Below are 13512 nucleotides of genomic sequence, written 5' to 3' on the forward strand. Positions count from 1 at the left end.
AAAGGTCAAAATAGTTAGCATCAAGTCAACGAACCTGATTCAACCAAATATCGCATCTAGTTGTTATAGTATTCTTCTTTCATACTATTCACCTATTGAAATATCAGCTAAATTGTCCAATTATCGCCAACTTACGATCTCGATTTCCAAATTGATGGGCCGATCAAAAATGAAGTTTCAAAATGTTAGAATCAAAAGAAAATACACATTATTTTTTTATGTCTTGAGATGTCAAATTTCATTTCCAAACGGAACTATCAATTCAATTAAAAATCACAAAGTCAAAATGGACTAAAAGGGCGTGGATTCGGTGGAGCAAGTCCGAACAATTTCTTACAATTTTCCTTATGAACCCCATCACCGTTGAATCCGAATCCAAGGGTTCTGGAGGCGACGGACATCGCGTCACACACGCTCCGTTGGAGCAGATCCCGTATCCGCCACGGCCGGTTTCCCCGAAATCACATCACCCCGAGCATCATCTTCGCAATTAAATACCGCCTCAACCCGAGAGGCCCTCGTCGGGACGCGGAACGGACGGCCGTGGTCGCACCACAAGGCGGCTCCTCATTGGAAGCAGTCGCCGTCGGCGGTAGCTCCCTGTCTCAGATCGCGCCACGTCGCGCGCGGTGACCTCTGGTGTTTTTTCTGAGGCGCTTCCCCGCCCCAACCCCTCCTTGCCCTTTAATAACCGCCCATCCCGCTGCGTTCCGACACCTGGCCGTCCTCCACGCCGCGATCCCCATCTAAAGCGAGCGCTGCCCACCATGTACTAAAAACAAAGCAGGTCTCTCTCTCTCTCTCTCTCTCTCCGACTCGAGCATCTTTTACACGTTCCTCGGCGAAATTTATAAAGATCTTGCGCTTACTAATTCTGGATGGAGGAATCTTTTGTAGACATGCTTGTTTAAGACATTGATTTTTCGTAGGATATGTTCAATTTTGTGAGATATATATGTTAAAGATGCTATTTTTAATAAGCTTTGTTAATTTTTGTGAGATTTTTTTGTTTAAGATGTTAATCGTGGTAAGATGGGGTGGTAGGAAGTGTGGTCGCTGCTTTACGGTATGTGTTTGTGAGAGGATTTGGGGGTTTGGTTGATGATTTTGCATGTTTTTGTTTGTGGAAAAGAACTGATTTTGTTCGTGTGTTTCGGTTTCGTCTTTCTGGGGAAGATTGAAGGCGTCGAGAAGGGAAGAATTTGAGGAACATGGGTGGAGGAGCGGATGGGGAGACGCCGCTGGCGCGGCAGGGATCGATCTACTCGCTGACGTTCGACGAGTTCCAGAGCACGCTTGGCGGGCTTGGGAAGGATTTGGGGTCGATGAACGTGGATGAGTTGCTCAAGAACATATGGAACGCGGAGGAGAGCTACGCGATCGCGGCGACCCTTGGTGAGGGCGGGGGTGGTGCAGGGGGCGCCCCTGGCCTCCAGCGACAGGGCTCCCTCACGTTGCCCAGGACCCTCAGCCATAAGACGGTGGACGAGGTGTGGCGGGGCTTTGTCGACGCCTCCTCGTCCGGCCAGGGGCCGGTCGTCGGCGGCAGCTCCTATGTCACGCGGCAGCCCACTCTCGGGGAAATGACCCTCGAGGAGTTTTTGGTGCGAGCCGGGGTGGCGCGGGAGGAGTTGACACCACCGCCAGTGCCTCCGAGGCCGGCCGACACTAAAATTAATACCACCAGTATGTTTTTTGGCGATCTACCGACCATAAGCAGTTCGACTGGGTTCTCTGTTGGATTCAATCGGGCGAATCAAAGTAATGGAAACGTAGCGAACGCACCAATCCCTCACAGTTCAGCTGCCAATTTTGGGATGACGGTCACTGCAGCTAGACCTTATGCAGCTCCGATGCCCTTGGAAACTGGTGTGGACATGGGAAACCCACAGGGGATGCGAGGTGGAGGGCTCGTCAGCTTCGGTGATGCTGGGATGGACAACCAATTGATGAAAGGGATGGTTGGGCTGGGCACAGCTGGAGTCGTGACCGCAAAGGGGTCGCCAGCTACTCATCTGTCTCCAGATGTACTCGGGAAAGCCAACGGAGATCTGTCCTCAGTGTCGCCAGCTCCATACACGGTTAACAGTGGGATGAGGGGAAGGAAGCACAGTGGGGCCGTGGAGAAAGTTATAGAGAGGAGGCAGAAGAGAATGATTAAGAACAGGGAGTCTGCTGCTAGATCGCGTGCCCGGAAGCAGGTAGCTTTCCACTATGTTCTCTAGTTATAAGCTTTCCTTAAATCCATTACCTATTTTTGCTTTGCATAATTGATTTTATTTTCTTGTTTCTCATTGTTTTTCATGCACGATTAATGGAACAACATTTCATATTGGGATGAGTGCTCTAATTGAGAGCACTAATCTGATCTTTATTTTAGTCGATCTTTTTCTGTGCATTTTATGATATGTGAGAATCTGTTCCTTGGCAATGTGTTCATTGTCAGCTTCTCAAATCTTGACCTATTCTTTGCTCTTGTTAATTTGATAGAAATAAATAACCATGAAATGCTAATGAGTATCATGTGATATATACACAGTTCATGTTGTTTCTGTTCAGTGTCAACAATGACACGATGACAACATTCACCCAAAAAATGGAAGCCTTTTCTATCTGTGTGTCACAGCATGGCTACATAATGCATTGTATTACCTGAAGCCGAGTTTTTCTACATCAGCACAGTCAATTACCACAAGAGCATGCATCACAACAATGCAAAACTAGACAAGCAAAGTAAAAAAACTCATCAAAATATCTAAATAAAAGAATTCTTTGCAATATCGTGTTTACCCTCCACTCAGGATTTTAATGTGGAGGAGTCCATAAAATCTGAATCATGTGGAGGAGTTCCTTTAGTTATTTGCCATGATTTCCTTTTGTTGTTTTTCATTGGAGTTGTTTTTGTAAATTGTTTCCTCTTTTACCCTAATTTTGGGGTACAGGGTGTTGTTGGGGTATCATATCCTTCAATCTGCCACTAGCAAGGGGTCATACATGTTCAAGGAACACCATCCAACATAAAACCTCAAGTGATTTAAGTCAGTTGTACTTATGTGTTATATAACTCTTAACCAAATCAACATCTTCTTCATGTGGGACTATTTATTCGTAATTGAATGTCAAACTATCTTCCCATTTACTTGAAAATCTTGATCAAGCTCTCTTGTGCAACTCATCTATGCAATTATGGCTCTTCGCTCTTGGCTTTTCCATTTGATTCTTGGCACAGGTGCTTGGTTTGCAGTTTGGCTTCTTGATTTGCCAATTACAGTTGGCTCTTGTCTTCTCTACTTATTCATGATATCATGAATATTCCTTAGTCACCCATCAGATGTCATTTAATCGACAAAGTCAGATTGTAAAGTCTAATACCACTAATTCTGAGGTCAGTATGTCTCAACTGCACCTACTGTGAGTCAAAGAACTTAAAAAAATGATTTTGCGAGTGTAAAGCCAAGGATAAAAGAATACTATGATTTACATGTAAAACCCTCTAGCAAATTGGGGAACACGCCTCCCAAGTCTACTATCAAAATCTAAGCAATCAAAAATATTGAGACTATGAGAGTTACCTTTGGGGAATATTTCAATCTATCACACAAAAGAAGAATGTGTCATTTCTAAGATCTGAGCATGACCAAACAATTTGTGATAGAAAATGCTGTGCAACTCTTTCCTTTCTTGCAACTATTCACAAACCATCAAGAAAGATAATTATACGAGGCAAATGTAAGCACTTTGTTTAGCACCCCATTTTGGTTTCTCTTATTTGGCCAAAAACTATCCTTCCTTGTCACAACTCAAAATTGTGTATCAATATTTTATAATTTGCAGTTGAATTAGTGACCTTAAATCTCATTAATTAGGATTGACATTCCAACCTTTCATAGTTGTTGTATCTTTGTAGTCCAATGTATAGAAGTGTATTGAATTAACTATGACCTAGTTGGGTACTTTGTTATTGCAAAAGCTAGCAAATAGATGCTTTGCTTTAACTGGTTCTCCAAGAGTTAGGCCTAAAACAAAGAGTTTGTGGTACATTGTGATAGTCTAATTGCATAGAATTTTGTAAGAATGCCATGTAACATTCTTGCATGAAGCACATCAGTGTCTGCTGTCATTAGATTAGCAAGGTGGTGATAGTGAATTGCCAGCTCGTTTTGATAGTTCTCATGCTTCAACTATCAGTAATTGCAAGCTTGAGAGTTGCATTTTCCCGATATTTCTTTTATTGGAAAAAATGGTAGATTAACTAGGTCTAATTTGTTTCAACTGTTATTTGTAAAGATTTAAGGATCAATTCTTTTTTTTCAGTGTTAAAGTTTTTGACTTTGGAAATGACATTGAGGAAAAAGATTGAGCCACAACCATGAAGATGTCTCAATTTGTAGGTCTAATTAAGGAGACTATAAGACAACAAAGCTGCCATAACCTATACTAGAAAACAATGTTTGTAACCTAGTCTGACCTCCATGCTTCTACTTATTTTATGTTTTTATTCTTTTCTTTGATGGAGATAAAGGAGTTTTACTGGTTAATCTTCCTTAAATAAATTCTATGTAATACTGATTACTTTTACTCATGACCTCTTTTTATTTTCTGATTTGCATTAGGCTTATACCATGGAGCTGGAAGCTGAAGTAGCAAAACTCAAAGAGCAAAACCAGGAATTGCAGAAAAAACAGGTAATTTGATTCTGTGACTATATTCACATTTCTAATTCATGACAACATGGTTTCATTGTTGAACCGGTCTATTACCACAATTTTCCATGTCATATACCAAACGCCCAATACCATTGCCATCGTCTTCTCTAATAAAGTTGAAGCCTCTACATGACAATTAGAGATAGGGAGGTTACAAGGTGGAGATCAGAGTGAGAGTGGTGGCTTTGTATTTAGTTGGAAAATGTGATTTTGTATATTTGCCCCAGTAGATTCAAATGTTACTTGGATAATGTCATTAATGTTATGGTACTTTATTTAATTAATAAGAGAATATTTGTCGTGTTTTAGTTCATACCATTGATATTCACAGGCATAGATCACTGTGTTGGTTGTACTGCCGCATTGGCATGTGCTATGCCAATATCTACTAGAATAGAGAATCTTCAGCATGACTCTGTTCCACATGTACTGTCCCAGTTGGATTAGGATATAGGTGCAAGATGTCATATTAGCAAGCCATACTGTAGTTCTTTTACAACTTTATAAGCAAATATGAAAGATGGAACCTTGGGTGACACTTTTCATTGTTTGCAGGCGGAGATGTTGGAAATGCAGAAGAATCAGGTAATCTTTTTTTTTGTTTCTTTACAATGATCATTCATCTATACTTTTCCCCCTCCATTTAAAGATGCTGCAACAATCATGTGTGTGCTCTGTTTAGAACTTCATGATTTTTTTTATTGTTAATTGCTATCTTGATTATTTAAGGTAGTTTTCTTACATAGTATATTATTCCTTAATCATTCAGGTCATTACCTAGTATGTTATATGTTATTTTAAGATGACATATTGTTTTCTTATCTCGATAAGTAAAAGATTGCCTTTTTCCCTTTATCTGTAAAGTGGTTGCAAAGTATTATTTGTTACTTTACATTAAAATATTGTTATCTTAACTCTATAAGCTGGAGAATCTTTCCAGAAAATCTTCTGGCCATCTTATTAAAGGATATATTCTTACCGTCATAGAATATAAGTTGAATTTAACATATTCCTTGTTTAGCTAAATGCTTCTGCTGTTGCACCAAGCAATTTAGCATGATCCTACATTCTTAACAGTCGTATGCTTTTTTTTTTTTCTCAAGTTGTGTACTTGTTATATTTCCTCTTTACCATACTATCTTGCATGTTTGATTCTGTGATTCTAGATGTAAATGCATTGGAAACTAAGGAAGCTATATAAATATAATGAGGTATTTATGTGCTTGACTAAATAGAGACAATTTTAGGGGAAGAAGTAATCCAAAAGGGTTTTTTTAATATTCAGAATCCATAAGACTTGGTTGATGGAGTTGCAATGATCCATTAAATGTCCTTGATCCTTTTCTACTGCATACCGTTCCACAGTTCTAAAATATCTAGAGAAAAATTCTTTATTTTGTGACTCTTGCTGTCTATTCTGAAATCCCCATGTGCTTGTCAATCCAGCATTTGCACCAGCAGCTCTGCATGAAACAAAAAATTTGAATGTGTATTCAGTTTCATATTAAAGTAGGATCTAGCACTCTTTTATTCAATGGCTTGACCAGTAATTCCATGAACTAGTTAAATTTGCTTTCTGGTTTGAGTTTGATAAGAAGAGACCCTTTCTCAGTATCCTTGTTTCTCTAGTTGGATCTCCCTTACTGCTATCTCCCTCTCTATGTTGCCATTTCTCCCCTGATTTATATATGGTCGTGGTCGCACAATGTATGTAGATCATGTTATTGTATCTCTGATACCTTTGGTAAGTCAAAGCTCTAGTTTTTATCTTAGACCTCTTTGAAATAATTGGCAAAAACTATATGTTTAAATGACCAAGTCACATAATAGTAAATTTCTTTCCTCATCAAATTATAAAAATACTTAATTATTTGTATTGATAATAAGAATGTGTCTATATAAATGTGAAGACATAATAAAACTAATAGCTTGCTGCTTCAAACAATTATTTCAAGTTCTGCCACCACCTAGTTTCACTTCATGCTTACCAGGAGATGGACGTATGGTGGAAAATTAAATAATAGAGGTTCATAAGCAAAATATGTCCCTTCGATAGTATCACACTGGTAATTGATGTTTGCTTCTATGATGTGACAACAAGGAACTCATGTACATGTAACTTAGAAAGAACAGGTAGAAAGAAGCCATTTATTGCTAATTTCTGCAAGTCCCTATTGTTGTGTACTTATGATTTTAAGTTTATTTTGAGTATGAAGTTCAAGATATGTTTCTGTAGCTGCAGATGAGGAATGTACTTAAGGTTTGAATTTCGTCATGATAGGCCTTGCAGATGATCAGTCAGCAAAATGGACCAAAGAAACAGTGCTTGAGGAGGACACAAACGGGTCCATGGTGAAGGCCAGCCTTGATAATGATGGGTTGCACCGGAACATCTCTTATCATGTCTCATAGGCAGTTGTGTATATGGCACGGAATTGCATTGTTTGCTGTAGAATCCAGTTGCTGTCTTGTAGAAGTAACTTCTTATCCATCTGGGTTTCCACGTCGTGTTCTTTTCTTGTATGTTCTTGTTGTAGATGGCTTTTCTCCTACCTAATGGCTCATCATGGACTTTTTCCACACACTGAATCTGCTGAAGATGCCCTTAGGATTCTGAAGTTAGTGATATAATCACCTACAATTGAAGCTGAAGCATCTATTTAAGATGTTCTTCAGCAAAGATGGAGTTCCTGACATCAGACATCGCTAACTATGGTCTGATTCTGTTTTGACTTGAAGCTTTTTGACTCTTTTTGGAGAAAACATTTTTCTTTCACCAAGTGGTTTTTCGGATAGCAACCGCTGCTGTATCTGATGTTCTTGGGCAAACAGTGGTTCAATGCAACAGTTACCGATCGTCCTCCTGTATGTTTGTTTCATGTATTTTTGCAATGGCTTGTTGCACAACATTTGTCCTCCAATATAGTTTTCTATAAGCTTGTGATGTGGTCCTTGCTAATGTTTGATTACTCATTTGAGCCTCAAACCAAAATTTCCATCTTTCTCTACTTCACGCTGCTACTCAAGCAACTTAACCTGGCTTCTGATACACTTGTTTTCGTATATAAGTATGGTTCTTCCTACAATATATTCTCTGATTGCCATATATATGTTGTTAACCTTGTGATCAAGAATTAGGATTGCTAAATCTATTTGAGGTTACTATGTACTGCGAGATTGTTGTTCTGTCAGTTGTTGCAGCACTATAAATCATGCTTCATTGCTGTAATCGAGAATTAGGAGTGCTTTGTTATGTATCTTTCTATTCAATTTGTATGAGGTCAGATTTTTTCCATTCAAAGTCACTGCTTTTTAACTCAAAAAGGATGGTGTGAAGGTGACTGTTTTGTACAAAGGGAATGTTCTAAGCGAGCTTGCACGATTCGAGGAATGAGAACTCAAAATAAGCTCTTATGATTAATCAGCTGATTTGGCAGCACAAATGAGGTTATAATACAAAATCGGTTTCGCCGATTAATTTTACGTATAAAGTTACAAGTTTGTTCCAAAATCGGTCATCCGAGACTCAATCTAGTACTCATCTTGATCCAAAATCGGTCATCCGAGACTCAATCTAGTACTCATCTTGATCTATAACGAATCCTTATGATTAGAGAAAACTTGTGTAAATCATTCTTGATTGGATGAATATAATTGATGTTGACGTGATGGATTAATTCATTTGCAATGTGGAACACAATCTGTGACATCAACATCTGTCATGCAGCTTATAATGAATGAATCATGACCTCACAGTAGATGTGTATATATATATATATATATATACCCCCTTTGCTAATTTAATTTCTTACCCATTTTACTTCCTTTTTCAGTAGTTCTGACCATAGAGAAACTCCCAAAACAAGGCTTCAATGAGGTGTTTTTGAGGTGGCAGAGTCATCATAGACCAGAAGAAATGGAAATGTTCTAAAAAAACCAATCAAAACTAGTGTATTAAAGGAGAAGACAACTCTATCAGCCAACATAGAGAGAGAGAGAGAGAGAGACAGAGAAATTGATGGTCAAAAGGCAACAACTAGAATTTCGGAATAGAGGTTGATCTTTGAGAGGGTTTCGCAGATTTCGGACGTGAATTCTCTCTCTCCTCCTCCTATTTGTAATCGCCTGACCACATTGTATCCTCAGGTCTCCTGGAGAGGAACTCAGAGAGAAAAGTCCATGTAAGTGTTCTTTCTTTACCTTCGGTCACTTTTCTCAGGCTATACCTCTACTATAGAATTCTCCATGTTCTTGGAGATGGATGCATCTCCATGTTCTTTCTTTTTTCCTTTTGATTTCTTTGATTGAGGAAGTATCATTTCAGGTAGCTCTTTGAATCAGCCATGCATGGGGTTGCATTTCTCTTTGTATTATGTGCTAGTTTACACTCTTCTTAATTTGCTACAAATTTCATTGTTATGCTTAGCTATCTTCTCACTTTTAGAAGCTTTGAGGAATTTAACTCTTTGCATTGAATGATGAAGATGTTTTTTTTTCTTTTAATGTTGATTTCAAGTTCAATTTATGTATTGGTTTAGTATCCTATGGATTAATCATTGACAAGTAAGTACTCTTATATAAACAATAATCACAAAAAGGAATGTGTATTGTCTTTCTAGTTCTTGGAAGATCAAGTTATATATTTTATTATCACTTGGATAATACTTTTTAGATTGATTCTAATCTACAGACCATTCTTAAGCAACTTTTTTTTTCGTAAAATAAGTCTATAATATTTTATACGCGAAATTATGTATTTGAATTTCTCATCATATTATCTTCTAATCCTATCTATTTTTATTTTCTTACAGAGAAGGTGATCAAGAGATTTCACAAAGAAGGACACAAACTCAATCTTATATCCACAAATTTCCTAGTGAATTATAGTGATTGTATCTCTCTCTATAAATATGATCAAATCAGAGACCCAATCCCTTGTGTTAATCGATTATATCCACAATCCACAAGCGGAGGTTAATAATGGCTCAGCATCTAAATTGCCTGAGAGCTTCAAGAAAGATGATGTGAACCGAGCATATGTTGACACTGCTGCACCTTTTGAATCTGTAAAGGAGGCCATAAGTAAATTTGGAGGACTGATTGATTGGGAAGCTCAAACTCTAGAGGTGATTCAGATTATATTTGCTATTAGTCTCTAATGAATAGGAGGTAAAGATGCTTAGATTAAGTTCTCTAATTACTTGCTATTTTTCCCTCGTAATTAATAGGAGGTGCTTAAACTAAGTTCTCCTCGCTCATCATCAAGAACATCAAAACTGTTGGAGAGTTTGAAGAAGGTCAATATCAACCAAGCATATATTGACACTGCTGCACCTTTTGAATCTGTTAAGGATGCTATAAGTAAGTTTGGAGGGACTGTTGATTGGGAAGCTCAAACTGCTGTGACTATAGAGGTAATCGTGCTGTCAAATTATATTCTAATTCTTTTTATTCTTTGGTGTAAGTTCTTAGTTGAGTTTGCCCGATTGTTTTTGTTCATTTACTTTTCACTGTGATTTGATAGTTTTTATTCGTTTGTTCTCACAGAGGCACAAACATGTCCATCTTGAACTTGAGAAAGCACAAGAAGAGATCATGAAGTGTAAAGAACAATATGAAGCTGTAGAATCTATCAAGGAAGATGTGACCAAGGAGCTGTCTTCTATGAAGAGACTTGTGGAAGAGCTAAAACAGAGCCTGGAGAAAGCACAACCTCGAGAGGCACAAGTAAAACAAGATTCCGAACTTATCGATGTAAGGTTGAAGGAAATAGAGCAAAGAATTGCTAACTTTGCAAGTGTTGCGGTCAATGCTGATGGCATCGAGATCGACAAAGAAAGAATTGCTGACTTTGCAGCAGCAGTTGCAGAGTTGAGATTAGTGAAGCAAGAGCTGGAATCAATGGAAAGTGAGCGCGTTGTGTTAGTTGATGAAAGGAATACTGCGTTATGGAAAGCTAAAGATTTTGATGTTGCATCGAAGGAGATCGAGAAAACCATTGAGGACCTAAACCTGGAGCTCGTCGCGACCAAGGAGTCGATTGAACTTGCCCATTCTGCACATCTCGAAGCAGAAGAACAAAGAGCAAGTGCAGCCTTGGCCTTGGAGCAGGATAAATTGATCAGGCAAAAGGAACTGAAGCACGCCGAAGATGAAGTAGAACAGCTCAAAGAGCAGCTCCTGTCGACAGATGATGTGAAGTCGACTCTGAACAGAGCATCTTCGTTGTTGTCCCGTCTAAAAGATGAACTAGCATTGTACATGAAAGCAAAACCAAATCGAGAGGCAAAGAGCACTCAGGAACATAAGCTGGTAGATCACACAGGAGACGTAAAAGAGAGTAATCCATTGGCTTTGAATCCAAAGGAACTTGATGAAGCAAGGAGCAGAATTGAGAAAGCTAACAATGAAATCAACTGTCTAAGAGTTGCATCTTCTTCACTCAAATCTGAACTGGAAATGGAGCGAGCATCCGTGTCGACTCTGAGGCAGAGGAATGTCTTGGCATCTGTGTTAGTCTCATCTCTTGAAGATGAACTCAACAGGACAAAAACCGAACTAGGTAAGGCATTAGAACGAGCAGCCGAGGAAGCAGATCGGGCTAAGGAAAGAGAAGAACAGGCCAAGGATGAAGCCTGTACGATGGAGAACGTAGGTAACTCCACACTCAAAGACTCATCAAACCTCGTAACTCTTTCGATCGAAGAGTACTTCGAGCTCAGAGAGAAAGCTAAAGAGGCCGAGGAGATCGCTAACAGTAGAGTGATCTCCACCATTGCGCAAGTTAATGCAGCAAAGGATCTGGAACTAAGGAGCTTACAGGAACTGGAGGAAGTAAAGGACATGATCCAAGAAAGGAAGACCGCGCTCAGAGCCGCAGAGGAGAAGGCTAAGAGGGCGACGGAGGGAAAGCTAGGAATGGAGCAGGAGCTACGGACATGGAGAGCTAAGCAAGAAGAGCAAAGGAAGGCGAGAGGTGCTGCAACGAGGTTGCCTGAACTTTCGAATCTCGACGCTGCTGTAGAAGCGAGGAGTTGTGTGGGGAAAGCAGACGCTGGTATCGATGAGAGTCCATTAATGGCGAATCCCAAGCTGCAGATGACACGATCGAACACGACCAATTCCATCGGTGCCTCCAAACGAGGGAAGCGATCGCTGTTCCGGCGGATAGCCATGCTCTTCACCGGGAAGAAGACTCAGCCAATGGGGTGACAGGCCCAGCTGTACTTACGGTTCTTATCTCAGAAGTGCATCTTCAACCGTTCATATTGAATCAATCAATAAGATCATTTAGTCCCATTGATTAAAGAGCATGAGAATAAAACACTTATAAGTCCGTCAGATCTCTTATATCTTTATGATTAATTGATCAATTTAAATGCTTGAAAAGTTCAGATATATAGAATTAAATTTGAGGGTATTTGACTCTGTTATTAGATAAAAAAAAACTTAACAATTGGATAGTCAAATTAAATCTAATTATTATAATTTTTTGATATGTTAGATCTAGACATTATGTTCTTTAAATTGATCAAAATTTATAATCCAATTAAAAGATTTGATTTGGTTTTCCCTTAATTTTTTTCTTTACTTTAATTTTTTTTCATGTAAATTTGATTTCATGATTTATTTATTATTTCATCACATCCTTAAATTATCTATAATATATTTAATACTATAATTATCTTCAATTTGATCCACGTAAAAAGGGAAAAAGATATAAATAATAAATTCCAAGCTCGACAGCATCTCATTCCTCACTCGATGCTGAGTCACAATATTCTATTCGCTCATATTATTGCACATTTAAATCAGCTCGGAATCTATTGCCGGATTTGTCGAGTTCTTGTTGGTGATATTAGCATCATTTACCGGAACTTTTTTGCACACATCAAAATAAATGATTGAGTCCCTTTATACGAATGAAAGTTCTGAAAACAGGTGCTATTCTTTTGATCCCTTTATCTGTAATTATCAGACAAAGAATAATAGTCCCTATTACAGATTCCCTGCAGATAAAGATATTTGATGATATCTGATTCTTCATGATTCATGCTCACCAGCATCGAATTCACCATCTGAATGAAATAGCTGCTTTTCAGATTTATATTCCATATTTTTGTTCAAGAATCAGCTTCTTGACTAACTTTAATAATTGGATAAAAGGATGAAGAAGATGGAAGTGGCAGTAATGGAAGTGGCCGCCCTTATCGCTGCCTTGCTTTACGTGATTCTCTCCTTGAACACGGCAATCGCGGCGTTCATCTTCGCCTATAAAAGACCCAAACAGCAGGCATACGTTCGAACAAGAAAGAACTTTAGTTGGACGTTGTTCTAAGAGCTTCCAGTACGTATTGCCATGGCCATCAGGACCACGAGCACCGCCGCCACCACCACCACCAGGTCGGTGCACGGGGACATGACGGTGGAGGAGTTCAAGGAGTGGCTGATGAAGTTCGACACCGACAGGGACGGGCGCATCAGCCGCGAGGAGCTGCAGAGGGCCATCCGCAGCATCCGCGGGCGGTTCAGCGGCTGGAAGAGCCGCCGCGGGATCAGGTACGCCGACTCCGACGGCAGTGGCTTCATCGACGAGGGGGAGATGGACAACCTGGTGGAGTTTGCTCAGAAGAGTCTGGGCCTGAGGATTGTCGTCTCTAATTAGCTGCATGGTGTGCAGTACAAGTATAATTTACAGTGGTCATGTTGTTGTCTGCAAGTCATGGAAGCTTTGAATTACTTGACGAGCTTCCTATGTATTTATCTTCCTTTGTTGCTGTTGAATGTCATCGTTTCTACGTCATCG

General features: G+C 39.3%; 3 protein-coding genes across 5 annotated transcripts; all 3 read left to right on the plus strand.

Moving 5' to 3' along the window:
• Window positions 1-519: 519 nt before the first annotated feature.
• LOC103985989 (bZIP transcription factor TRAB1) lies at window positions 520-7286 on the plus strand. Of its 3 annotated transcripts, none has more exons than XM_009403844.3 (5): window positions 520-787; window positions 1177-2201; window positions 4614-4685; window positions 5262-5291; window positions 6988-7286. In XM_009403844.3, exons 2-5 carry the CDS (start codon window positions 1212-1214, stop codon window positions 7060-7062), a joined length of 1167 nt encoding a protein of 388 aa, XP_009402119.2. In that variant the 5' UTR covers window positions 520-787; window positions 1177-1211; the 3' UTR covers window positions 7063-7286. The 3 variants fall into 3 exon arrangements, with proteins under 3 accessions (XP_009402119.2, XP_009402122.2, XP_009402120.2); XM_009403847.3 differs by having other exon boundaries at window positions 1184-2201; XM_009403845.3 differs by lacking the exon at window positions 520-787 and adding an exon at window positions 806-1066.
• Window positions 7287-9616: 2330 nt separating this feature from the next.
• LOC135611606 (protein WEAK CHLOROPLAST MOVEMENT UNDER BLUE LIGHT 1-like) lies at window positions 9617-12009 on the plus strand. Its single transcript, XM_065107240.1, has 3 exons — window positions 9617-9832; window positions 9935-10120; window positions 10254-12009. Exons 1-3 carry the CDS (start codon window positions 9617-9619, stop codon window positions 11916-11918), a joined length of 2067 nt encoding a protein of 688 aa, XP_064963312.1. The 3' UTR covers window positions 11919-12009.
• A 987-nt stretch (window positions 12010-12996) lies between these two features.
• LOC135585231 (calcium-binding protein CML38-like) lies at window positions 12997-13509 on the plus strand. Its single transcript, XM_065109835.1, has one exon. It carries the CDS (start codon window positions 13066-13068, stop codon window positions 13369-13371), a length of 306 nt encoding a protein of 101 aa, XP_064965907.1. The 5' UTR covers window positions 12997-13065; the 3' UTR covers window positions 13372-13509.
• Window positions 13510-13512: the final 3 nt, after the last annotated feature.

The sequence above is a fragment of the Musa acuminata genome, chromosome BXJ2-5 (assembly GCF_036884655.1).
Source record: "Musa acuminata AAA Group cultivar baxijiao chromosome BXJ2-5, Cavendish_Baxijiao_AAA, whole genome shotgun sequence".
In the NCBI taxonomy this organism is placed as follows: Eukaryota; Viridiplantae; Streptophyta; class Magnoliopsida; order Zingiberales; family Musaceae; genus Musa; species Musa acuminata.

Coding starts and splice junctions, on each gene's coding strand:
- LOC103985989 (XM_009403844.3), top strand. CDS start 1,212: ATGGGTGGAGGAGCGGATGGGGAGACGCCGCTGGCGCGGCAGGGATCG. Junction 2,202..4,613: donor GATCGCGTGCCCGGAAGCAG/GTAGCTTTCCAC, acceptor GATTTGCATTAG/GCTTATACCATGGAGCTGGA. Junction 5,292..6,987: donor TGGAAATGCAGAAGAATCAG/GTAATCTTTTTT, acceptor TCGTCATGATAG/GCCTTGCAGATGATCAGTCA.
- LOC135611606 (XM_065107240.1), top strand. CDS start 9,617: ATGATCAAATCAGAGACCCAATCCCTTGTGTTAATCGATTATATCCAC. Junction 9,833..9,934: donor GGGAAGCTCAAACTCTAGAG/GTGATTCAGATT, acceptor CGTAATTAATAG/GAGGTGCTTAAACTAAGTTC. Junction 10,121..10,253: donor AAACTGCTGTGACTATAGAG/GTAATCGTGCTG, acceptor TTGTTCTCACAG/AGGCACAAACATGTCCATCT.
- LOC135585231 (XM_065109835.1), top strand. CDS start 13,066: ATGGCCATCAGGACCACGAGCACCGCCGCCACCACCACCACCAGGTCG.